At 37.1% G+C, this 26,040-nt stretch overlaps 1 protein-coding gene across 7 annotated transcripts in view; it reads left to right on the top strand.

Annotated features, from left to right (window-relative positions):
* INPP4B (inositol polyphosphate-4-phosphatase type II B) overlaps positions 1-26,040 on the top strand; it is an 809,117-nt gene that overhangs the window by 426,542 nt on the left and 356,535 nt on the right. For 4 of the 7 annotated variants that reach the window (XR_008679096.2, XM_055384744.2, XM_019025935.4 and 1 more), the window contains 2 exons: positions 5,775-5,893; positions 8,056-8,172. Coding sequence is in view for 3 of the 7 variants with exons in the window: in XM_055384744.2 (XP_055240719.1) it covers positions 5,775-5,893; positions 8,056-8,172 (236 nt within the window). In the remaining 4 variants the exon portion in view is untranslated. Of the gene's footprint in view, positions 1-5,239; positions 5,330-5,539; positions 5,894-8,055; positions 8,173-26,040 lie in introns of those variants that run through there. The other 3 variants (XM_055384750.2, XM_055384748.2, XM_055384747.2) reach the window with 3 other exon arrangements.

The raw sequence follows: 26,040 nt of genomic DNA, 5'->3' as shown, positions 1-26,040 counted from the left end.
CACATCTGATTTCACAGAAAGAAGCATATTAATGATGCCTCTGATTTTCACAATTAACACATGATCTAGTAAAGAGCTTTTAAAAATGTATATTTAGCTATCTGAAAATAAGGTGAAAAAATCACAGGTATATATTTAACAAATGCTTTTATTTTGAAAAAGAATAACTTTATATAAAATTAGGACCAATCTGGAATATCTTGAGCATATGATTAGTATAAAAATATAGGATAGATAAAATCCATTTTTTGTGTTAATGCACAGTATAACTATATATTAATGTCAATAATAATTTAAAGGGACTCATATATTAGCATTCTATATACATTACCTTATTGTCTTTATAGCAAATTTGTGAAGTGCATTCTTTTACTCCCATTTTACAGATGCTAGAATAGAGATTCAAAGAGATTGAGTAATTCATCCAAAGTCATACATAGCTCTCTCAAATAAGGTTTTATCTTAAGTTAAAAAAAATTTCTTTATCCTCCATACACTATGGTATGTGGTTTCTCCTCTAAGTCTAAATTTCCTTTGGCTAATTTTGAGTACAGAATTGTAGAGATGTGGAAATTCTTGTCATATCCCCCTCACTGATTCCCACCCACCTGTGGCCACTGCTTTGTTCTGGAAGAAAAAGGATAAATTTTGTTAGATTCAATTAACAATGAATGGCAAGAAGAGAGATGAAGTAAGAGTGAGGCAAGAGAAAAGACCTCACTTCACAGAAGAAAGTTTTCTTAGGGGGAAAGAGATGGTCACTTGGGGTTGACCACCAATTCACAGTGCCTCAATGGTTCACACCACCACTCTCGTGAAAGCCTGGGGCAGGCACCTGCTTGTTGACACCCCCCTTTTCTAATGTATGCTTTACAACTACTTGAATTCAAGCAGTGTTGCTGAACTCAAAAGCACCTGAATGAACAGTTGTGTTCTACTTCAAATTGATTATTGCTGAGACTGAGCTCTCTGATGTGAATCAAGAGATATTTTTAGGCTTCCAGCCAAAATTGGTTGGAATGATAGAAAGGATCATGGACTTAACAGCCTTCACCTGATTTTGAAATAATGGCCACAGGAAACAGAAACTGATATTTTATAAAAAGCAGTATTTTGGTGTAGACAGTATCTTTGATTTCACAAAAATCCTGAAGAGCCCCACGTTTTAGCTCTGGACTCTCCAGTGAGAACTACTGGAGAAGAAAATCTGTGCCCTCTTCCTAAGAGGCTAGGTAGTAGCTGTAAGCGTCAAGACCAGAATTTGGCAATTTCTATTCCTCAGAAAAACTTCTGGCCAAATCTATCAGACAGATGTATTTTGTGCAGCTGTTCCAGTGTTCACCTGCACAGTGACTGGGGATTTCAAGCTTTGGAGAAATCCTAAAATCGAGGACACAGTGGGCCTTCATTTTTTCAGGCAATGACTTTGTATAGAGGTTCCATCTTATGACATAGTGTAAGCTTTCCAGTTTGTTCAGTGCCTAGCCCTCCCTGGACATATTGAGTCTTTATTTATTTATTATTTTTTGAGATAGAGTCTCACTCACCGGAGATATTGAGTCTCTTTATTTATTTATTTATTTATTTATTATTTTTTGAGAAGGAGTCTCGCTCTGTTGCCCAGGCTAGAACACAATGACACAATCTCGGCTCACTGCAAACTCCGCTTCCCGGGTTCAAGCGATTCTCCCACCTCAGCCCTCCAAGTAGCTGGGATTAAAGGCACCCACCACCACGGCCAGCTAATTTTTGTATTTTTAGTAGAGATGGGGTTTTGCCATGTTGGCCAGGCTGGTCTTGAACTCCTGACCTCAAGCGATCTGCCCTCCTTGGCCTCCCAAAGTGCTGGGATTACAGGCATGAGCCACCGCATGTGGTCCCCTCCATTTATTTTTATTATTATGCTTCCACTGAGGATTTCCTTCTCGTAGAGTGAAAGCTGCCTGGCTCCTGTACAAATATGAGCTGGGGATGCCTGTAGGCATCTCACTCACAGCTACTCATAGTAGAATGTGAACCCTCATGTTACTAGCTACTATAGCAAAAGTAATCAGGAAATAAAATGTCACTTATTGCTCTTTATTTTTTTTCTGATGGCAAGTCACAAATTATAGTTTAAAAATATATTCCTTCTGTATTATTATTTTTCCCCCATTTCAATAAAAAATACACTGGATACAAGCACACTAGAATCCCTATCTATCAACATCCTGCATATTTAAACTCTTCGGAGTTCTAAGAACACTTTTAAACAATTCAATACTAAACAAAGCCATTAAGAAGGCAGAAATAAAAGTAAAAATCTACTGATGAATGAAGGATTGCAGTAGCATTTGTTTGTTACTGACCATTAGATTGAAGTGGGTAGAATTCTTAAATAAACAAAACGAAATAGAAGCAAAATCCCAAAGCATTGCTTTCTTTTAGTCTTCTGAGCTGACAAAGGCCACAGATGCAGGCCACTCCTAGAGTAGAATTATATTTGGTTAATGAGCAGTGGTAAGTATAGCTGGAAGACAGATATAACTTTTTATTTATTTATGAGACAGAGTCTCATTCTGTCACCCAGGCTGGAGTGCAGTGGTGTGATCTCAGCTCACTGCAACCTCCGCCCCTGGGGTTCAAGCAATTCTTGTGCCTCAGCCTCCCAAGTAGCTGGCACTACAGGAGTGTGCCACCACGCCCAGCTAATTTTTGTATTTTTAATAGAGATGGGGTTTCGTCATGTTGGCCAGGCTGGTCTAGAATTCCTGATGTCAGGTCATCCTGGCCTCGGCCTCTCAAATTGCTGGGATTCCAGGCATAAGCCACCTCACCCATTCACTTTTTTTTTTTTTCTTGAAAACAGATTTTTCAGGATTCTTTATTGGCTGCTAAATAATTCTCATACAGATTAGATTTTATAGTGATCATATGAGTAATATCTTCACAAAACAGTCCAATCACTCATTATTTATCAGCCGTCTGGTGGGACTGATTCAGTATGTACAGATCCATGATGTGAATAGGTTTCACCTTATGAAATGCAATGACTCATGTACTAATTTAGCATTTATGAAGAAATACTGGACCTGGTAACAGCTTTTAAAAAGCTGAGTATGACTGAGTCAATAAAAACAATTTTACACAATAATAAAACACCAGATATTGGTAAATGTTGATATTAATATATATTAGTATGATATTAGTAAACTTTTTTTTTTTTGCATAGAAAAGTCCATTTATAAAAAGGCCCAATTTCCTCACTTCCACCCTGAGAGGTAGGTAGATAGATGAGGCAATTAAATGTCAGAGTTTGTGACTTACTCAGTGCCACAGAACTAGAAAGCAGGAAATCTGGGAGCACAGCTTAGGAATTCTGCCTGATCTCGGGTTCTCTCCAGGATATCATGCTGCATAAGACTTAGGGTACAGTAAATCCTCTGAGCTGTAGGAAGAAAAAAGTGCAGCCCAAGATGTAACTATTATTGTTTTCCTGACAAGATGTAACCGTATTGTTTTTAGATCTGGAATATAATAAAAATACAAAGCATCATCATTATTTTTATCAGTATTAGGGAATGTGCAAATTGGGTTGGACAGAACATTTCAGTGTAATAGAAATTTTCTCTGTTTTTATGGGGAACGAGTGTGAGAGTCTCTCTGATAAAATGGAGAACAGCTGCTCATTTCTGGGAAATAACCACAGCCCACAATCAAGTCTGATAAGAACTCAGAAAAGAAGTGACTTATTTTGAGCAAAGGTGTCATGAGCTCACAAGGTAAAAGATGGGGCTACAAGCAGAAAGTGGGCAAGATGCCTGTATTTGAAACACAGTGGCCTCAGCTTTAAAATTCTGATAGATATATGTCAATATCAGGAAACCGAAAAAGAGCTGTTTACTGTAAGCAGAAAACCAACAGTTGAATTTTATGAGCAATAAAATTAAACACATTCATATTGCAAGTAAAGGAAATGATCAAAATAACCACCAAAGAACAGTGAAAATCTAAATCTAGCTTTTTCTTTCCTTCCGGTGATATGTTGACATTATTGAAACCTGGCATCAGTATTTTTTAAAACTCTAAGTCTCTTGGGTTGAGTAATAATCGTGGTGTGGCAGTGGGTCTTCCAAAGAGAGGTGCCATTGTGCAGGAGAGCAGGTCAGCATGCCAAGAAGAGAAATGAAGCCAGTGGGGTAGGATGTAAGCTACCAGAGAATTCTAGTAATGTAAATGTGAGCACTTCATGTTTCCAAGCCTCTAGTTCTAGTTCTATGTAAAACTGAAATAATTCAAAGCACCATTTTAAGGAATAGAGAGATAATTAGCAAAATGCCTCAAAAATGGTAAGGGTTAAATACATTGTAGCTATTATGTTTTTTCCATACATGCTTTCATAAGCTCTCTTCTGTTACTAGAGGCATGTGGTTTATATAAGGAAAAAAAAGTATATGACAAAATGCCGTACAGAAGCAGCAGGATCTGAAAGTCTGGCAAGAAGTTAAGCAGTTAAATAATTTTCCCAGTGTTGCCTAGCTATTTGAACTGGACTAAAACCAAGCCTGTTTCATTCCGAAGTTCCTGCTTTTTCTATCTCCTTGTACTTCTGAAAGAGATTATCTGTAAACAATTGAAAGGTGCTAATTGCATCTATACTTTCCTTTGCTTTCAAGTTTCAGATTTAAGCCATATTACCTTTGTACCAATGGTAAGGACCTTGCAAGCTCTGACCACAACATACCTTAAATACCTCATCTTTCTCTCCCTTCCAGTTATGGTCTGAGAAGTAGGGTAGGGATGGTATAGAACCCTGCATGCCCTCACCGTGAAATCAAGGACCCAGGGCTACTTCCCCCATCCATAGCTCCAGCCTGCAGCAAGCCACCAGCCGAATTTAACTTGAACCACCTCTAGTGAGGGCACTTTACATCTCAGCAACTCAGCTGAGGGGAGTAAAATTATTATTTCAAAGGTGGGAGGCGAGGGTGGCGGGGATAGAGAGGAAAGTCGATTCAGACTTGCTTAAAAGGAATATTTTTCTGGATTTTTCTTCCTCAAACTGGGGGAATGATATGTGAGAGGAGAAAATATTCAGGTAAATATGGTATGGTGGCGAGGGTCTGTAATATGAGCCTGGTGTCTCAAGGGAAAGTTTTTAACTTTTGTGGCCCCTGGGCAAGAATTAACCCATCTCCTCCAGGCTTAGCTTGAATTCCAGACCAGGGCTTTAAAAATCCTACCTCTGCTTCCTCTTCCCCTGCTTGTGTGCTGTTGTGGTTGAGAAACTGCTCTCCTTGTTTCTGTTGGTGTGTATTACTGTGGGAGGCCAGTTCTAGTGAATACATAGGTAAGGACCAAGTATGAATTCAAACATTTGATCTAATCCAACCCATGTCAATAAGGAACACCAAAGTTTCCCAGATATGGCCCAAATCAACTTTCACATCCTCAAGGAGTGTGACTTAAAGCCCAGGGCTTAATGGCTAATTAAAGTCACTGAGGTTTCTGAGCCATGTGTGCATAGTCACGCATTAGAGCTGGGATCTCAGACCAGTCAAGACTTGCATGAACTGCAAATGTGGCCAGTGGAAATGAACTCTCAATTCAGCTCCACAGCACGTGACTTCCTATTTCTGTAAGGTACTTCCAAGGGACTTCCTCTGTAAAACCAGCCTGAGCCCCAGGAGATTTCCTTCAGTGCTATAGCTAAGTTTACTTTCAGCCCGGCGCAGAAGTTTTCCCTGAGATATGGTGTTAGTTTCTTTTCTTTCTGTCTCCTCTGCCGTTGCCAGCATGCAAGGATCTCGTGGCTCCTGTCCGTGATCGTAAACTGAATACACTGGTGCAGATCTCCGTAATCCACCCCGTGGAGCAGAGTCTGACAAGATACTCCAGCACCGAAATTGTGGAGGTGAGATGCTGTGTACCTACATTAATCTCTCTCTCTCTCTCTTGCTCGCTCGCTCGCTCTTGCTCTCTCTCTCCCTCCCCCCCACCCCCGCCCCATCTCTGGATTTGAATGAACAGCTGAAATAAGTTAGTTCATACTCTGTAGCAATGCTGCATTACCATCCTCTGTCATTAAGAAGCACATACCTGAGATTATTAAGCAATGCATTGGTAATTTACTAGAACGAACAAATGACAAAATAACTTGTCTTTTTTTTTTCTTTTCGTAAAAAGAGCTTTTCTCCCAAAGATAGAAAAAAAAAGTTCCCACTTTAAATTCTCATATAGAGCATAGAATAAAGAAAAACAACATACAGACTTTAAATTGAAATAAATATTTATTTTGAGGGAAAAAAAAGAAAGTTGTACAGTACCCAGAGAAATTTTAAACATGTTAAGTGTTTTTGCTTTTTTTCCCCCCGGTATTCTTTAGTCTGTGGAAACTTTATATTCTCTGCTGTTTGTCTGTCTTTCAACTTACGATGTTTTTCAGGGAAACGTAGATGATTAATTTGACAAACTATGTTTTTAGGCAAAAGTATAAATATTAGTCATCAGATGGGAGGTTTCCTATTTACATTTATTATTACTAATATAACATTCAAAATGTCAAGAGGAAACTTGTTATTGTGTTGGATCAGATTCAAAAGAGGAAGTGTTTCCCTTTTGATTATTTTGTTCTGATCACACATTTCACAACCTTAATGAATGAGAGATACTTATTTAAACATCTGGGGCTGGAGAAAGTATGATCTAAACTTCTTAAGATTTGCTTGTTTTTCTTAGACTTGTGAGCTGCATATGTTTTGAATGAGGAGTTTCTCTGTAAGAACCTAACTAGCCTGCCCCAGACCTGGCTAGCTCAGGGTTGACCGCCTGCTTTGGTGCGGTGGTGGAATAAATGATTCAGACTGAACGGGAGTCATTTCTATAATGGGAATGACCCAGATACTGCATGTAGCCCTGAATATGCCCTTTGGAAACTTTAGGTTCCAGTGTTGGTATAATATATAGTTAATGCTATAGTTGAATTAACAAAAATAATCTTATTCATATGAAGACATCTTAACCAAAATTGTAAGTTATTCATTTTATATAAAAAAGTTAGAAATTCTGTTATTTTAAAAATATTGCCAAAATTTACTTATTCACTCATTTATTTTTGATTTTTTCTTAGTTTTCATTTTATTGTGATAAAATGCACATATTATAAAATTTACCGTCTTAACTATAAGAAATGTCTTATTTTGGCATTTGTCTTATTTGAAATATTTTAAAATATTTTACTTGAACATGTGTTGCTATTTTTGGTTGTTTTATTCACTGCCCGTTCCAAAGTGTCTGATGCAGTGCCAAGCAAAATGTATTTGTTGAATAAAAGAATGAATGAATGAATTACTTGGGCTTCCAGAAATTTCCATAGACAATTAGTTTATAGAACTCTAGCAAACATCTCCATGATATTCGGCAATATATATGTATAAAATTTAATGCTGGATGTCAGCTCTAAAAATGAATTCTGAGGCATTGAAATATCCTGTGCGCTGCATCCTGGGCTAATAATTTTATAGCCCCAAATCCATCATATTTAGAGTTTCTTTCATTAGTTTTCAAGTGATTCTGAGGAAAAAAAAAAATCATAGCTGAACATCTAAAAACAAATGGACACTATCAGAGCATGACTTTCAATTGAATCATTACAGAAAGAAAATAAATGGAAGCATAAGATTACCACATGGTTCTTTCGGAGAAAATAGCTTCATTTTAATTTGATGAGTCAATATCTTAGATTATTTGCATAAATTACAAGTTATATTTATTAAGTGTATTTTAAATTAACTAACCCTAAAGAAGGGTTCCGTAGATAATAAAAATAAACTTTTTCAAGGCAGCTCTGACAATGATGCAGGTTCATTTACTATCAGCAGTTGTATCACTTCCTTAAGGCCCTGGGCCATGTTGTTGCCCAAGAGCAGGATTTGACAATTCAGATCTCTTCTAATAGAACTATTTCCTCGAGAAACAGACTCAGGCACACTTTCTGCATTCTCCTGTGTCACTTGCGTGCTGCCAACTACAGTTGCTGCCTTATTGAATCAAAGTTGTCTGCTTGTGCTGTTACAGGGAACAAGGGACCCACTGTTTTTGACTGGTGTCACATTCCCATCTGAGTATCCCATCTATGAGGAGACCAAAATAAAACTAACAGTCTATGATGTCAAGGATAAGTCTCATGACACCGTAAGTACTGGCACTTCTTTCTTTCTTTGGGAAAAAGTTATGCTTTTCCACACGATTGGATTTTTTGTGTAACTGACATTTTTCAAAGAGGATATTTGCACTGTGTTCATGATTGTCTTATGTTCATCGTTTGTTGTTTTTTTCCCAAATGTTTGTCTCGTTGCCAAATTGGCAATTGGTTAGGAGCAAAAGTTTTTGGAACAGATTTTTCTTTTTCAGGAGAGCTGCTGACTTGATCTTTTGGTTTACATTTTGTTGTTGTTGTTTTCAGCAGAGTGGTAATATTGTGGGTAGAAAGCAAATGGAAATTAGGCAATATTTAAAACTTTCTTGATAGTGTAATTATTCTAAAATAGGGGATTGACAAAGCGCTCTACTTTTACAATGTATTGCATACCGTATAGAGAGAAACTGACTACATTTTTCTTGATGTTGTTACTGGCACCAAAGCAAACAGAAGGTAATTGGAAACAGTAGGAAGAAACTTTAACTGCTCTCTTTTCAAGGAGGCCAGGCAAAGTCCCAGTGGTCTTTTGTCCTAGATTCTTCAATCTTCCTAACTGGTCTGCATATTCCTCCAATTGCATCATCCTTCCTGGTTAGGCACTATAGAGGACACTCTTAAAATTCTTGGACAGGAGAAAATGCTATTGGGGAGGTAATGAAAAGGGGAAGGCAGTTCTCTCCTTTAAATTTCTTCCATTAGCATGAATTTGTATGTGTCTTCAAGGCAGGGAGCTATGAGAGACTTGAAGGTCAATATTGTAGCATGAGGCAGTAAACTCTTTAATGGCAGGTGGACCAGTGGGTTCCAGGAGAGTTCTGGTTGAAGCTAAGGGATGCTGCTGGACCTGGGGAATCCCACAGTGCTTTGTGTAGGGAAAATGTCACTTTGAACTCTGCCCTCACTTCGGCATTTCTGTTTTGCCCATGACTTTCTCTTCTTTCCATTCTTTACCACAAAACTTAGTCTAATAGTGGGAACATTTAATGGAAAAAAATATTTTATATTGAAGGGATTTCTATGCATCTTAGCCCCAGAAAAGTTCATTTCTTTAAAATTGCAGAACAAAGACTCAAGTAAATGCACAGCATATGTACATGGAAACAAAACAGTTGTGGCTATCTGGTACAATTCTTAAGAAGGCAGATTCTGAGCCGTATTGTCTGATTTCGTTCCATTTACTGGCTTTGGGAGAGGAAATTCTTGGTTCCCCTGTTTCATCTTTTAAAATATTTACCTAATGGGATTGTTGTAAGGATTAAATTAATTAATATATGTAAAGTGTTACTGACTGTTACAGAGTAATTAATAAGGGTAAGTTACTGCTATTATTGCTGTTATTGTTTTGGCAGCTGCCTCATGCTTTCTTATAAATAGTAAAAATCAATTAAGGGAGTATTAACCAAAATAATTTTCTATATTTACTAATTTTGTTTTTTCTCAAGTGACCCTACATTTGCTGTTTATTACTTCTTTGAACAAAAAAGATAAAAATTTGGGTTAAAACTGGCAACTGAAAAATATTTGCCTGGCAGTTTTGTCTTTTCCTTTCCAACCTCTTTGGTTTTTGAGGTAATGTGAAAAAGGAGTAGACTGCAGCTGGGATATTTAGACCAGCTTTGATAAATTATGCCCAGAGCTCTCACCCACTGTTTTTTGTTGCTGTTTTTGTTTTCAACCTTCTGCCAGAGGAGAGAGAGAAGTGGAGGAAAAGGTGAAAGAATCATAAAGTTGGGGAGGAGGGAGATATAGTTCAAGTGGAAGGTGGGAGTGGGTGATGCAACTGTGCAGAGAAATGATCAGGACAAAAGGAAAAGCAGAGGAGAAACTATAGGATTTTATGTTCTGCAAAGCAGCTGATTAAATTTAATTCTCCAACAGTCCGAAGACATAGGGTGGGGCATGGAAAGGGCTGAGTTATAGGAACACTGTGCTACAGAATTGAAAATGTTGCCCCTAAATTCTTGGGTTTGTGAAGTATTTAGAAGTATCAGAGTTAGAAATATTACATGCCAAATGTGTTGCTATCTCCTTCAATCTCCTTCATTTAAAATGTGCATGAATGTTAATGCTTTGGAGATAGACAACTAATGTACTCATTAATTATGCTTTTTGTTGACTTTAGTTCTGGAAGCTAATTATTTGGGGTCTTTTAAAGACTTTCTTCCTTGATCAGAGGTGTTATGGCGTAAAAGTATGGAATGAACTGGAACCCCTACTGTGAAGTAAGACTTGTGAAATTTGAACATACTTAAGAAATACAACCAGATTGCATTTATCAAGCACTGTTAATTAAGGCATAACCTCTTCCTTAACATAGCTTTGGTGATGGAAGTGTACATAGAAACACAGTAGATTAATATGCTAATAGTTCCTATGGACATGTGGTCTTTATCTTTGCCCCTTTCTTTCATTTCTTAAGTTTTTCTTTAAAGTGAATGATGGCGGAAGGCAGCAAGTGGCTTAAAGTACAGCTTATAATTATAAGCACTTAACCTAAATATATTAAGATCATAATATTCTTAAGGCATAAGAGATGAGATGGTGAATATTTGTATGTTTTGGAAGGTTAATAAATTGTGTGCATGTGTTTTAAGGTAGTTTAAATATTTGGTCCTAGCAAACCATTGATCATGCTAGACTGATTCAGGATGATCAGATCTTCTATATTGGTTGAATACTATTTAGTTGAGTCAGATGACTAAATTGCTTGTGTTTTCCTATTGAGCTTATTACTTGGAGATAACCAGTGAAATAAACACGTTACTTTGCCATTTCATATCATTTTCATACATATTTGTACTAGATGTTTTTCAAGAGAAATGATGGCCTTTTCTCTGTGCTCTTGATGCAGATGTTACCTCACTAACTAGTTGTTCTTGTGCTCCTCTAAAAAACTGGATCTAGGATTGATTATCTTAGTCACTTCAGCAGAAATGCAATTAATCATCATAACAAATGAGAAGAGTCTAACTGTTGATTCAGAATAACTATTGTTTCCTTCTACTACATCCTTCATCCTTCCCATTCACTGCCACAAGTTGGCAGACAGATAGAGAATGCTTAGCAGGTGGGGGAGGGGTGGGGCATATGGAGTGAAGGGTCTGTATGTATTAGTATTAGAGTGATCTTTTGATTATTTTCCTCACTATAAGGAAATTATTTTCTCAGGATGAGCTGCCATAACATTCCACTGTCTGATGGCAATTTTAAAGCCTGAAATTGAAGCCCATGGCTAGGCTATGAGAACCCTAGTTCGTATAGTAAAGTTGATATCTTCTGGATGTATACTAATTTTAGGCTTTATTTTAAAACTGCTGGAAACTGAAACTTAGACAAAAGTATTTTCAGGACATCATTTACAATGTTTAGCCCTAAAGAGTCAAGCTGTGGGATTCTGAGTCTTTCATATGTTACAGCAGAAACTTAAAAGCAAGAGGAAATTGGCTGGGCACAGTGGCTCTGTAATCCCAGCACTTTGGGAGGCTGAGGTGGGTGGATCATGAGGTCGAGAGATTGAGACCATCCTGGCCAACATGGTGAAACCCCATCTCTACTAAAAATACAAAAATTAGTTGGGCGTGGTGGCACACGCCTGTAATCCCAGCTAGTCAGGAGGCTGAGGCAGGAGAATATCTTGAACTTGGGAGGCAGAGGTTGCAGTGAACCAAGATTGCATCACTGCACTCCAGCCTGGTGACAGAGCGAGACTCTGACTCAAAAAAAAAAAAAAAAAAGGAAATTTAGAAAGGAAAAGAACATCACCATAAAACTTTGTCTCTTTTTCCCATTCGTCCCATGCAACATGGTGCTTTGGAAGATATTGATGAGTAAGCCTCTTCCAACACCCTCTGAGGACAGCCATCAAATCTGCAAACATATATTAGGTCACAAAATTATTTTTATTTTTGCCCATGGTAGAAATTTGAATTTCTACTCTATTTTGCAGGAGTATACATTGACACCCCTCTTTTTGCTCTGAAAGTAATAAATGTTTGTGGTACCATCAGCTTGTTAAATTCTTTGCTTATAGGACAGAAACTGGTATCCAGTAGACACCGAGCGTTTCTCAGGGAAGGATGTAGTCCTAAGACATTTTTTTACTGCCAGTTACTAGCAACCCTGTATTTGAAACTTTCAGAAAAAGTTATCAAGATTGGATGTGCATATTACATAATGTGTGTTGTGTTATATGCCCAGGGCAGTTTAGTTCTAGAGCAGTTCCCTAGACAGTAGTATCCAGTTCATTTTTTATGTTTTTCTATGTAAGATAATATTTTGCATTTAATTTATTTTTATTTCACTTGATTTTCTAAATTGGCTTCTTAAGAAGCTTAAGTCTAACTATACCTATTGAGATACAAATTCTGATAGTTGGCTTTCTTCTTCATCCATAAGATATGGTACAGTGGGTAAGGAAAAATAAATTGAGATTGTTTACAAGTATATGCCAAGCACTATGTTTAATATGTTTTATATATATATATATATATATATATATTTTTTTTTTTTTTTTTTTTTTTTTTTTTTTTCTTTGAGACGGAGTCTCGCTCTGTTACCCAGGCTGGAGTGCAGTGGCACGATCTCGGCTCACTGCAAGCTCCGCCTCCGGATTAACGCCATTCTCCTGCCTCAGCCTCCCGAGTAGCTGGGACTACAGGCGCCCGCCACCACGCCCGGCTAATTTTTTTTTGTATTTTTAGTAGAGACGGGGTTTCACCATGTTAGCCAGGATAGTCTCGATCTCCTGACCTCGTGATCCGCCGGCCTCGGCCTCCCCAAGTGCTGGGATTACAGGCGTGAGCCACCGCGCCCAGGCTGTTATATGTTTTTTTTAAATCTCCATAAAACTCCTTTGAGGAAAGTATCATGCCCATTTTAAAGATGAAAAAATTGGTATTCTAAGAATCTAAGGAGGTCGAGTCTGAGATCCTTTATTTTTTGTAGGCTATGTTATGGTGGTACATATATTGTCCATAGGATTTCTCTCACTTTTATTTCCCCACAGTAGTATGGCACTTTTATTTCAATTGATAGTTTCAAAGCACTTTTTTTTTTAATTTTTTTTTTTTTTTTTTTGAGACGGAGTCTTGCTCTGTCACCAGGCTGGAATGCAGTGGCTCAATGTTGGCTTACTGCAACCTCCACCTCCCAGGTTCAAGTGATTCCCCTGCCTCAGCCTCCCGAGTAACTGGGACTACAGGCGCCTGCCATCACGCCAGGCTAATTTTTTGTGTTTTAGTAGAGACAGGGTTTCACCATGTTGGCCAGGATAGTCTCATCTCCTGACCTCGTGAATCGTCCGCCTCGGCCTCCCAAAGTGCTGGGATTACAGGCACGAGTCATCACACCCGGCCGCACGTTTCTTTTGAAGCTTACAAGTTGATCAATTATGAAAACAAGGTCAGTATTCAACTAGAGGAGAAAAACCTATATCCAAAATTTTTAGGCACTTAAGCATATATAACTAATTGAAACTCTCCAAATAAATTTTATAATGAAGTGGTCAATTATTCATGGAAAAAAGACAGCTGTTATTACCTGTTGTGAAATACCTGAGTTTATGTCTCAAACTTTTGCTTTTGTTCCATAGGCCTTGTTTTTTCCCTTTTTAAAATGTGTACTACGTGGTTCCCTCAACCTGCTCATTCACTCAGCCTCTGCCTTTTGAAATGCTCCTGTCTTCATTGTGACGTAGTTTGCAAAGGGAGTTACAGACTCCATGTAGAGGGAGCTGAGGCTTCTAAAATGTTGCTACCCTTTATAATTAAGTTCACGTTCCTTGTTGATAAGTGGGATTTATTTACAAAGGACATAATTTTTAAATTGAGATATAATTTATATGTAACAAACTGGACAAATCTTAACTGTTCTGTTCCATGAGTTTGACAATTGCATATGCCCATGTCACTTTCATAAGGCAAGATATAGACCATTTCCATTTTTCTAGAAAGTTCCCTTCTGACTTTCTCCAGCCAATTACCACCCCATACAACCTGAGGCAAACACTTTCCTATAGATCTGTTTTGTTTGCTGTTGAAATTTATATGAATGAAATCTTATAGTTTTGCACTGTTACATCTAGTATCTTTTCTTCAACATGTTTTTAGATTAATTAATTTCCTGCGTGAATCATTAGCCCATTCCTTTTTATTGCAGTCTGTTGTAGTGATATATCACAATTTGTTCATTTACTTTCTTATTGATGGACATTTATGTTGCTTCCGGTTTTTGACAATGATGAATAAAACATCTATGAACATATGTTGACAAATATTGGTATGAAAATGTGCTTTTATTCTTCTGGGTAAATACTGAGGAGTATAATTTCTAGAGTATAGGACAGATTCATGTTTAAGTTTCCCAGAAACTGTCAAATTATTTTCCACATTGATTACATGACTTTTTACTCCTACTCCTAGTAATTTGGGTTCCAGTTTCTCCTCCAACACATGATATTGCCAAACTTTTCCATTTAGCTATTTTAGTGGGTATGAAGTGGTATCTCATTGTGGTTTTAATTGGCATTTTCCTGATGACTAATTATGTTGAGCACGTTTTCCTGTGCTTACTGGCCATTCATCTGACTCTTTTTGAAAAAATGAAGTATCCAAGTCTTTTGCCTATTTATTAAAAAAAGGGTTCTTTTTCTTGTTGAGTTCTCAGAGTTCTTCATACATTGTGGATACAAGTGCTTTTGTTGTATATAAGTGTTAGAGGGTTTATTAGTCTTTGGCTTAGCCTAATAATTTCCTTAATAATACATTTTGTTGACAAAATTTTTTTTAATTCTGGTTAAGTCCAGTTTATCAATTTTTTTTGCATTCATGGTTAATCCCTCTTTTTAAAAATACTGTAGTAAGAACACTTAACATGAGATTTAACCTCTAAAAAAATCTTAAATATACAGTACAGTATTTTTAACTATAGAGATAATGTTGTACAGCAGCTGTCCAGAACTTATTCTTCTTGCATAATTGGGACTTTATACTAATTAATTAGCAACTCCTCATTTTTCCCTTTCCCCAGCTCCTGGCAATCACAATTTTACTCTCTGATTCTATGAGTTTGACAATTCTAGATACTTCCTCCTATAATTTGGAATAATGTATGCATCCTTCTGTGACTAGCTCATTTCACTCAGCATAATATCTTCAAGTTTCATCCAGGCACATATTATGGGATTTCCTATTTTTTAAGGCTAAATAATATTCCATTTATATGCCACATTTTCTTTATCCACTTATATACTGATGAACATTTAGGTTGTCTCCACATCTTGGCCATTATGAATAGTGCTGCAATGAATGTTGCAGTGCTAATATCTCTTAGAAATCCTGCTCTGTTATTTTGGATAAATACCCAAAAGTGAGATTGTTGTATCCTATGATAGTTCTATTTTTAATTTTTTGAAGAAACGTCTGGGAAAAGTCTGTCAACTCTCGGATTTTGTTTTATTTTGGTTTATTAAACTCGGTTTCCTGATGAGTTTAACAAAAACTATTATTTTTATAGTTCGCTTGACTTCTCAGTGTTAGAATGGGGCTAACAGTCTCTAGCAACTTTTAATATTTTAAGCAGAAGCAGAACTATTACATATTTATGTTATTTCTTTTAGCATTGATGCTACTATCCATACATTTGCATTTTCATTTCTGCCTCTTTCATTTCCTTTTCTCTGGAATTTACATATCAAAGTACATTGCACTCTGCTGATGCTCTTCACATTGTTTCTCCCTTTCTGTCATATTCCTGTCCTCTCTGTTTTACTATTATCTGCACTCACACAGTAGTTGTTCTCTATCATCTCTTCAAAAACTGTGTTTGCTTTTTTGTTTTGGGCTCTCACAACAGAGGAAAGGATAAGCATTGACACTTTCCACAAGGAAATAATGATGTTTGCATGGAGAAAGACTGACTTTTTGATGGTAGAAACGGAAGTAAGTTTAATTATGAATTTCTTAAAAAATAAAATTTGGTCATGAAACTAAAAGGAACTAGAAGAAAATGTAGGGGAAAAGTTCTGTCACATTGATCTGGGCAAAGATATTTTGGCTGTGACCCCCAAAAAATAGGCAACAAAAACAAAAATAAACAAATGAGATTGCATCAAAGGCTTCTACACATAAAAGGAAGCAATTAATAGCATGAAGAGACAACCCATGAATTGGAAGCATTTGCAAATCATACATCTGATAAGGGGATAATATCCAAAATATGTATGTAACTCAAACAACTCAATAATGAGAAAATAACTCATTTAGAAAATTGGCAAAGGACCTGCATAAACATTCCTCAAAAGAAAATATACAAATGGCCAACAGGTGTATTAAAAAAATGCTCATCATCACAAATCATCAGGGAAATGCAAATTTAAACCATAATGAGATATCACCTCACACTTGTTAGAATGGCTATTGTCAAAAAGACAAAAATTAATGAATGTCAGCAAGGATATAAAGAAAAGTGAACCTTTGGCCAGGTGCGGTGGCTGTAGCCTGTAATCCCAGCACTTTGGGAGGCTGAGGCGGGCAGATCACGAGGTCAGGAGATCGAGACCATCCTGGCTAACACGGTGAAACCCCGTCTCTACTAAAAATACAAAAAATCAGCCGGGTGTGGTGACAGGCGCCTGTAGTCCCAGCTACTTGGGAGACTGAGACAGGAGAATGGCATGAACTCGGGAGGCGGAGCTTGCAGTGAGCTGAGATTGTGCCCCAGCACTCCACCCTGGGCGACAGAGCGAGACTCCGTCTCAAAAAAAAAACAAACAAAAAACAGAAACGTGAACCTTTGAACACTGTTGGTGGGAATGTAAATTGGTACAATCATTACAGAGAAAAACACTATGGCGGTTTCTCAAAAACCATATGATCTACTGCCATATGATCCAGAAATCCCACTTCTGGGTATGGTTAAAGGAAAAACTTCAGCCAAATTAAATTTAAAGGAGTTTAATTGAGCAATGAAAGATTCAGAATCAGGCAGCCCTCAGAATCGCAGCAGATTCAGAGATTCCAGTGCAGCCACGTGGTGGAAAAAGGTTTATAGACAAGAAAATGGAGGTGGCATACAGAAATCAGAAGTGAGGTACAGGAACAACTGGATTGGTTACAGATCGGCGTTTGCCTTATTTGACCACAGTTTGAACACGCAGCAGTGTATGATTGGTTGAAGTGTGGCTGCTGGGATTGGCCAAGACTCAGCTATTGCTGCAGACACATACTCCTAAGTTTTCAATCTTGTGGTTGCAGTTCATCTACAAGGACGCAAATATAGGACAGAGTTCTTCTCAGGCCATATTTAGTTTGCTTTAACAATTCCTCCTTTTTGGTCATTTTCTCAATTTTGCGAGAGTGACCAAAACTTTAGTCATTAATGTCACTATTACCAGCGTAAACCCACTCGGAAACAGTAGACCAGTGAGTTTTGCAAAGGTAGGAGCAAGGACTTGAATAGAGGGTACCTCCTTATGCTGAAACATCCTGTTTACAGGAGAAAAACCAAACCTGGTCTGTTCTAGGATCTACGTGTCTCCTTAAAGTCTTAGTTTGATTATGTTATATTTAGCATAAGTGACTCCATTTTGGTTTGGTTTGGTCTGTTGGGTCCTAGTGCATGAGCTCAGTCCAAAACAATGGCCTCCCATAATTTTTTTTTTTTAATTTCCCCTTTTTGGTCAGGTTTTCACTTAGGTAAGAGTGTGACCAAAACTCAGGGCCTTGGCACCACTCTCAGTTACCATCATTTGGGGTTTTCAGCCTCAGCATGTCATTCATAAGTTAAATGTCTTCATGGTCTTACATTTCTTTCAGCTCTTGTCATTCCAGTTGAAAAGATACCATTTGACATTTTAGAGATGGGTACATATAAACATTTAAAATATTTGAGAGAATACAGCACACCAGGGAGATTATTTTTACAACTATCAAGAGGATAATACTAAGAGTTTGGAGTACGCTCCTTACCCAGGGTCCACATAAACCAAACCGCCTAAAACCAAATAAAGAATGATGTAGATAAAGAGTCTGCTCGCTTAATTAAGTGGTCTTTTTGTTAATTCCCTGCAACTGAATTGCTATAATACCCAATGTTTTCTCTGTAGGTCATAATTGTCAGCAACTGCCCAGATACTTTTCTGTTTAGCCAACTCTATTATTTAGCATAACTTTGACAGGAGAATTTAAAGTCTGTTGTGTAACTATAGCCTTCAAAGTAGAATCTGCTATTAAGCCTATCGTGAGGGATGCATTTCTAATCATTGCCTCTTTTACTCCAACCATGGAAAATAGACCTAACAAATGATGCCCTTCTAGAAGAGTGAAAGCCTCCTGGCAATGTTCTTTTTAACCCATGATGTGGGTTAAGAGAAGTGAACCAATGTTCTGTTTATGACTGATTATGAGGCAACATATGTACCATTAAAGTTTCTCACCTATATTGGGCCTTCATCTTTATCAAAGTATAAGGTTATCCATGTATAAGGTTGGCTGCAAAATCCTTCACAAATAAAAGTATACGCCATAAGTGCACATAACAGACCCCCTTTTCATTTCTATTGTTCATAGAGGCATAAACAAGGAAAAAATATTCAAAGATAAGAGTCTTAAGATAGTAGAAGTCTTTATCCATGATCTTGGGAAAAACTGTTCACATCAAGGATCCTCTTTTTCTGGGAACAAATTTTCCTGGTTAGCTTTACCTAAAGGGGTTCCAGTGGGTATACAGTTCCAACAGTGTGCAGGGACCATTCTCAGTTGTGAGATTATAAACCAAGGTTCACAGTCCTGAAGTTTTGCTGTAGTGTGGATGTCAAAGACAGTCTTTCTCTGATATTCGCAGAAGATTTGATCTTTGGGTTCTGGATTGTGAAGAGGTTGACTGTCCTCAGTGAACCATAAAAAGCTTTCTTTTTCTGCTGAAAATATACTGTAGCATAATAATTTACTTTTATAACATCGGCTCTCTTCCATGGGAAAGCTTTTATACAATCAGAAAACATGTGTTGAAAATGACAATTGAATAAAATCCCTTCATAAAATGTTTAAACGGCCCAACAGGCAACCAAATGTACTTGAAGCTTTGATTGTTTTCTCAGGAATATGGGTTGACAAACCAAACACTGGTTATAAATTATTTAGGAATTTATAAGTCACTATACCAATATATTCAATTTGGACTGTTTTATCTTTTCTGTGATGAATCATGGCATGCAGAACTTTTAATAACAATAGCTTTAAGGACTCAGGAAAGATAAGGTGGCCATCCTCCTTCTCCAGGAGTACATGGGTTTTTTTGTTTGTTTGTTTTTGTTTGTTTTATTTTTTGTTTGTTTTGAGACACAGTCTCACTTCTTGGCCCAGGCTGGAGTGCAGTGGCACGATCTCGGCTTACTGCAACCTCCACTTCCTGGGTTCAAGCGATTCTCCTGCCTCAGACTCCCAAGTAACTGGGATTACACATGCCGGCCACCACACCCAGCTAATCTAATTTTTTTGTATTTTTTAGTAGAGATGGGTTTTTGCCGTGTTGGCCAAGCTGGTCATGAACTCCTGACCTCAGATGATCCACCCGCCTCGGCTTTCCAGAGTGCTGGGATTAGAGGCATGAGCCACCATGCCCAGCCAAGTCCATGTTTAACACTGGACTTTGTCCTCTTGAATACCAGTTGTTTCTGCAATTTAGGTGCCTAGCACTGGTAACTGATGGGCTATTATAGGTAATTTGGCTTAGACCATGGAATTTATTCAAATTGTATATCAAAACAATTTTAGTATTGGCTGATTAAGTATGAAAATCTGGCAAAGTATTTTCTTGGTATTCAAATAAATAATTTTTGTTCTACTTGGGTTAGCAGTTTTATAAACCAGTCAGTCTTTTCATTAAAGTTTCAGAAATTCTTACCAGTCCAAATGATATGAATTTAAAGTTACTAGAAACCTGTATTGAAGAGTGCTTTTCAGGGTCCTTTCCATTCTTTCATGAACCTCCTAAAAGACACCATATATCTAGGATTGTGCATGCTTGTGAAGTTTCCAGAAACTGCATCAGCATTATGCAATTAACTGTGGAAATGACTCTAAATAGTCATAGTTAAAGACACAATTGACAAGGCAATTTGGTTATTTCTGTGGTCTACAATAACTTAACGTAGTAACTATAATTATGATACCATATACTCAGACATATTAGAATTTTAGAAATCCCATTCAATTTTGGAAGATATTGATGACATACACTAAAATAGAACATTAAACATTATGTTTTATTTTGGGAATGCTTCCCATATATCTAAATACGTCAAATAATCCTATTTACCTCTCTTTTGAATGTTTTGGGGGCCCTCTGTAGCATCTCAAAGTTATAAATCAGAAAAGACAGTTTTGAAGCTGAAATTTGATTTTGGGAAGCCTATCAAATATGTTAAAGGTTTAAAACACTTGATACTATGAAATAGAATTCCAGGTTACCATAAGTCATTCATTTAGCCAAAATGATGACTCAAACATTTTTGAAAAGGCCAAAACCTTTACTCATTGATAGAGGGAAGACTCCGCTTTCCAAACTCTTGTCTTTCCCTTCTTTTTCTGATAGTTTATTCAAAGGGAAACAAAAACATATTTATTATCTTCTAATATTACATGAAAATCTTGTTCAAGAGAAAAAGCCAAATTTCACCTTTGCATTAGTCTACTATTTAATGTCATCCCCAATTTTTAATAAAACCTTATAGATAAAATGTATCAATCTTAATCAGTTTGACCATATGGTGAGATTCTCATAAACATTTTATAATTCTTTATAATTCCTGTGAAAGAACAGATCAGTGCTCTAAGAAAGGTCTGTTTTGTTTTTATTCCAATGTTCAATTTACAGAAAAACTTAATACCCCTTTAACTTTAGCCAGTGTCCACACAGCATTTCTTTTTACAAGATTAATTTTTACAAACCTTTCACAACTTGTTCAAACTTTTAGCATTATCTTTTCTAATTTAAAACAATCCTTTCATCCTCTAGGCAAAAATTTACATCCCTATGCCTTTTTATAATCTTTTACCAAAAACACATTTCACTCTCCTCAGACATCTTGCATGTAAAACTATGTTTTCGGTAGTCTCAATTACGTGTTATCATGGTAACTCTTAGCAAATTTTAATCTTGGTAAAAAATCTCATAAGTTATTTTAATTATGTACTAGGTGCAGGTGAGTTCTGACTCTTTCCAGTATAGTTTGGGATGTGGCTCTCCACATTGTCCCCATGCCTTATCTAGACTCTAAGGCTCCAAAGTAAGTAAATTGAACAATCTTCAAAAGCCAAACATGCAGTTTATGATCTTAAAGCATTCAACAAACCTAATATCTGATCTGCTTAATTTAGACCAAATGGCTTTATTTTTACTAACAATCTTAAAAACTTATTTCCCAAAGATTACTAAAGTCACGTGAACTAAAAGGCATTACAGTTTTTATTTTTCTTACAAAATATTTGATCTAAGTGCTTATTTTTCTTTAAGCCAATTAATTAGAGCTCTTTTATGGAAACATTATACACATGACACATATATAACTACACTGAAAGAAGAAGATCCAGTAGTTGTAAGATTTTTCATTTACCAGTTTCTAAGTTTCTTTCTTTTTTTTTTTTTTTTTTTTTCTGAGATGGAGTCTTGCTCTGTCACACAGGCTGGAGTGCAGTGGGGCAATCTTGGCTTACTGCAGTCTCCACCTCCCAGCTTTAAGCAATTCTCCTGCCTCAGACTCCCAAGTAGATGGGATTATAGGCACCTGCCACTGTGCCCAGCTAATTTTTGTGTTTTTAGTAGAGACAGGGTTTCACCATGTTGACCAGGCTGGTCTCGAAATCCTGACCTTGTGTCCACCTTCATTAGCCTCCCAAAGTCCTGGGATAACAGGTGAGAGCTACCTCGCTGGGCCTCTAAGTTTCTTAATTGGATACTGGCTTTAGGGTGGAGTCCTTGGAAACACAGGCTTAGGAAAATATGCAGTTTCTACAGCCTAATATAAGGCACAGCTGAAAGGCAAAACAGATCTGCAAAATTGAGGGCCTCATTTTTACATTGTATCCTGTATCCCCAAAAGGAGAAGATAGTGCAATTCTTTTACTGTGCATTTTATTGCATGGCAGCCCAAAGCCAATCAGCCCATTTTTTAATTAGCCCATCCCTGAAAGTTTATTTTCTACCTATTTATTGCACACTAAATTAAAGCTCTCTCAAAATGCAAAGCAATCTCTAATACCTTCCCAAGTCGAAAATGTCAGATAACTCAGTACAAAACAGAACAGAGCCTTAGACTTTGAGTGGGATCTATTCATTTTCAATTCCTGGGGTTCCATGAGGAAAACAGGTTTTTCCCAAAATGGGTTCTGTGGCTCCTCTTCTTTTTTTTCTAAGGAGTCCCAGGCTACTAGAAGTTATCTTAGGGCCTCTCATGTGTGCATTAAGAGTGGCAAGACAAATGGAGAAAAATAATTCAGTCAACTGAGAAGGAAAAAAAAAAAAACCCTTTTTCCAGAAAAATAAGGTCCAAGAAGAAAAAAACATAGGCCTTTAAAACATACCTATCACTTGGATAGCCACTTCTAATTAAGCTGACTTTTAACCATAGCACTCCTTTAAAAATGCTCTTAAATTTATTGCCTAGCTTTAGCCATGCCGAGTGGCCAATATTCCTGGATTTTAAACTCACAGGTGAAACCAGCAAGCCTCAACTAAGGTTATAACTTAACCACAAGTATACAAGGTATCTTCAAAGTGGTGGTAAGCAGTTTTTATAAAATCTAGAATCTTTAGAGATAGCTCAGAGGAAGGAAGATTTAAGAAGAGAACTTGGAAGTTGTTTGTGGAGGGGGAAGAGAATTAGCAAATAATAAAGGTCGCACAGACATTAACCAGATAGTTTTCATTCCCTAAGCCAGGATTGAACCTGGGCTGCTGTGGTAAGAGCACAGACCAAGAGAAAGTACTGCCACGTGGTTACAATGTCATGCTCCCAAGGACATGATTGACCAGTTTCCTGGGCCATCTTGAACAGCGGGCTTATGGGGACCTAGGCTCACATTCTATCCTAAGGTACCCCTCTTTATGATAGAACAATACAGAAAGACACACAAAGTACACCAGATTCACTACAGCTCAACATTAGCCTCATGAATCCTTTTTCCCATTAATCAAAACTTAACAGAGGATATAAACCGTGATTTTTACCATTCATCCAACCGATTTGCACAGAGAGAGGCTAGAAGTGTGACTGATAAGAACTTTTACCCTTTTGTTGGCATATCAGGTATCTGGGTTCCCTTCCCTGAGTGGCCCTAGTGACCTAACCCTGCTTGCCACACTATATAACCTTGGAGGCCAAACGCAACACAAAAGAAAATCTTTTTTTCTTTCTTTTTTTTTTTTTAAATGCACTTCAGTGCACTGTTGTTCATTTGGAATGTTCCACTGTAAGTTATCTTTAGCAAGATTTTACCCTTTCTGTAAGACTTTGCTGCCTCCTGGGCCTAATGTATACGCCAGAAGGAAATGAGATTTTTAGAAATTAAGGACCCCATTTTTATCTAAAATATTAGCTTTTTCTCAGGTTCCCTTGATGACTTAGCCAATGACATTTCCTACCTAAGCATGCAAGAAAAATGAAACAAAGGGGTAGAGCACAAAAATCCCCATGAATTTTTAATGGACAAATTTTTACAACCACTGCAATATTACCATTTACCACCAGTTTCTTTCTGACCCAGTGGGATGTAAGAGGCCTCTAACCGGATCTAAGCTAGTTAATTACCGGATCAAATCACATCCTGGACCCAGTCCACTTTCTGTCACAACTGTCAAACCCAGTTTGGAACAAAAATTTGCTCAAAGAAACTCAGAGAGCTCAAAACACAAACCCGTAGAGCTCTGAAATCCGAGAGAGAACTTACCCACAATCCCCAGCTGCTCTGAGAGATCAATGGATACAAGTGGGTCCAGAAGGTACCTTGCTTGTTCACTCAGTGTTCCTGGGGGTCGTTAGAAGGTCTACTTCGGACCCCACTTCTGACACCATCTATTAAAAGAAAAACTTCAGCCGAATTAAATTTAAAGGAGTTTAATTGAGCAAGGAATGATTTACGATTCGGGCAGCACCCAGAATCACAGTAGATTTAGAGAATGCCAGCCGAGCCACATAGTGGAAAAAGATTTATCGACATAAAAAGGGACGTGGCATACAGATATCAGAAGTGAGGTACAGAAACAGCTGTATTAGTTACAGCTCGGCATTTGCCTTATTTGCACATGGTTTGAACACTCAGCAGTGTTCAAGTGGTTGAAGTATTGCTCTTGGGATTGGCCAAGACTCAGCTGTTGTTACAGGTGCATACTCCTAAGTTAGGTTTTCAGTCTTGTCTACCTATTAATTTAGGTTGCAGTTCATCCATAAGGACTCAAATATAGAGGCATGGAGTCCTTTTCAGGCCCTATTTAGTTTTCTTTAATAATATATGTACAAATAAATTGAAATCAGTATATTGAAGAAGTATCTGTACTCCCATGCTCATTGCAGCATTATCACAATAGATTATTCACAATAGCTAAGATATGGTAGCAACCTAAGAGTTCATCAATGGATGAATGAATAAAGTAAATGTGGTGTATGTACACAATGGATTACTATTCATCCCTAAAAAATAAAATTCTGTCATCTGTGACAACAAGGATGAACCTGGAAGACATTATGTTAAATAAGGCAGGCACAGAAAGACACATCTGCATGGTCTCACTTACATGCAGAATTTTAAAAAGTTGAACTCATAGAAATAGAGAAGAAGATAGTGTTTTTCAGACACTGGAGGAAGAAAGTGCAGAGAAGGGGAGATGCTGATCAAAGAGATAAGCTTTAGTGATCTGTTGCACAGAATGGTGACTATAATTAGTAATAATGCATGGTATATTTCAAAATTGCTAAAAGAGAAGATTTTAAATATTCTCACCACAAAAAAGTAACAACTATGTGAGAAGATTATTTGTTAATTATCATGATTTAATTATTCCACTATGTGAACATATATCAAAACATCACATAGTATATAGTTGTCAATTAACAGTAAAATTTTAAAATAACATGATTTATTTTCGAAAGTCAATAAATAAAAAAATACACAAATAAGTAAAATCCCTTGGCTGTGGCAGAATGGATGCTTGACTGAGAGGTATTTCATTGTTATTTTGTGAAGGCAAACAGAATTGTAATTTTAGTACTTTCACACTTACATGTCTACAAATGTGTAAATTACAGAAAAATTGCTTAATGTAGCTTAACATGACAATATCTAGGATTAGTTTTCTCTTTTTCAACTAAATATAATGGTTCGGTAAGACCACTTCCTATTCTGTATTCAGAGGTGAACAAGTTATTATAATTAATCACTAGGTAGAGAAGCATACTCTACCCTGTTTTTCTGTAATGGAATGCTGGCCTAAGTTCATACTGAGCTCTACCTCAACTGAACATTCAAGAGTGGCTTTTTTTTTTTTAAGGCTCAATATCACTGATCATTAGAGAATACAAATCAAAATCACAATGAGATACCATCTCACACGAGTCAGAATGGCTATAATTGAAAAGTCAAAAACAACAGATGCTGGCAAGGTTGCAGAGAAAAAAGAACTCTTATACACTGTTAGTGGGAGTGTAAATTAGTTCAACCATTGTGGAGGACAGTGTAGTGATTCCTCAAGATCTAAAGACAGAAATACCATTCGAGCCAACAATCCTGTTACTGTGTATTTACCCAAAGAAATATAAATTGTTCTATCATAAGGATGCATGCATGCATGTGTTCATTGCAGCACTATTC

Source organism: Gorilla gorilla, chromosome 3 (assembly GCF_029281585.2).
Source record: "Gorilla gorilla gorilla isolate KB3781 chromosome 3, NHGRI_mGorGor1-v2.1_pri, whole genome shotgun sequence".
NCBI classification, from domain to species: domain Eukaryota; kingdom Metazoa; phylum Chordata; class Mammalia; order Primates; family Hominidae; genus Gorilla; species Gorilla gorilla.
The sequence above is the reverse complement of the archived record's forward strand: the minus strand, read 5'-3'. Positions and strand labels throughout refer to the sequence as shown.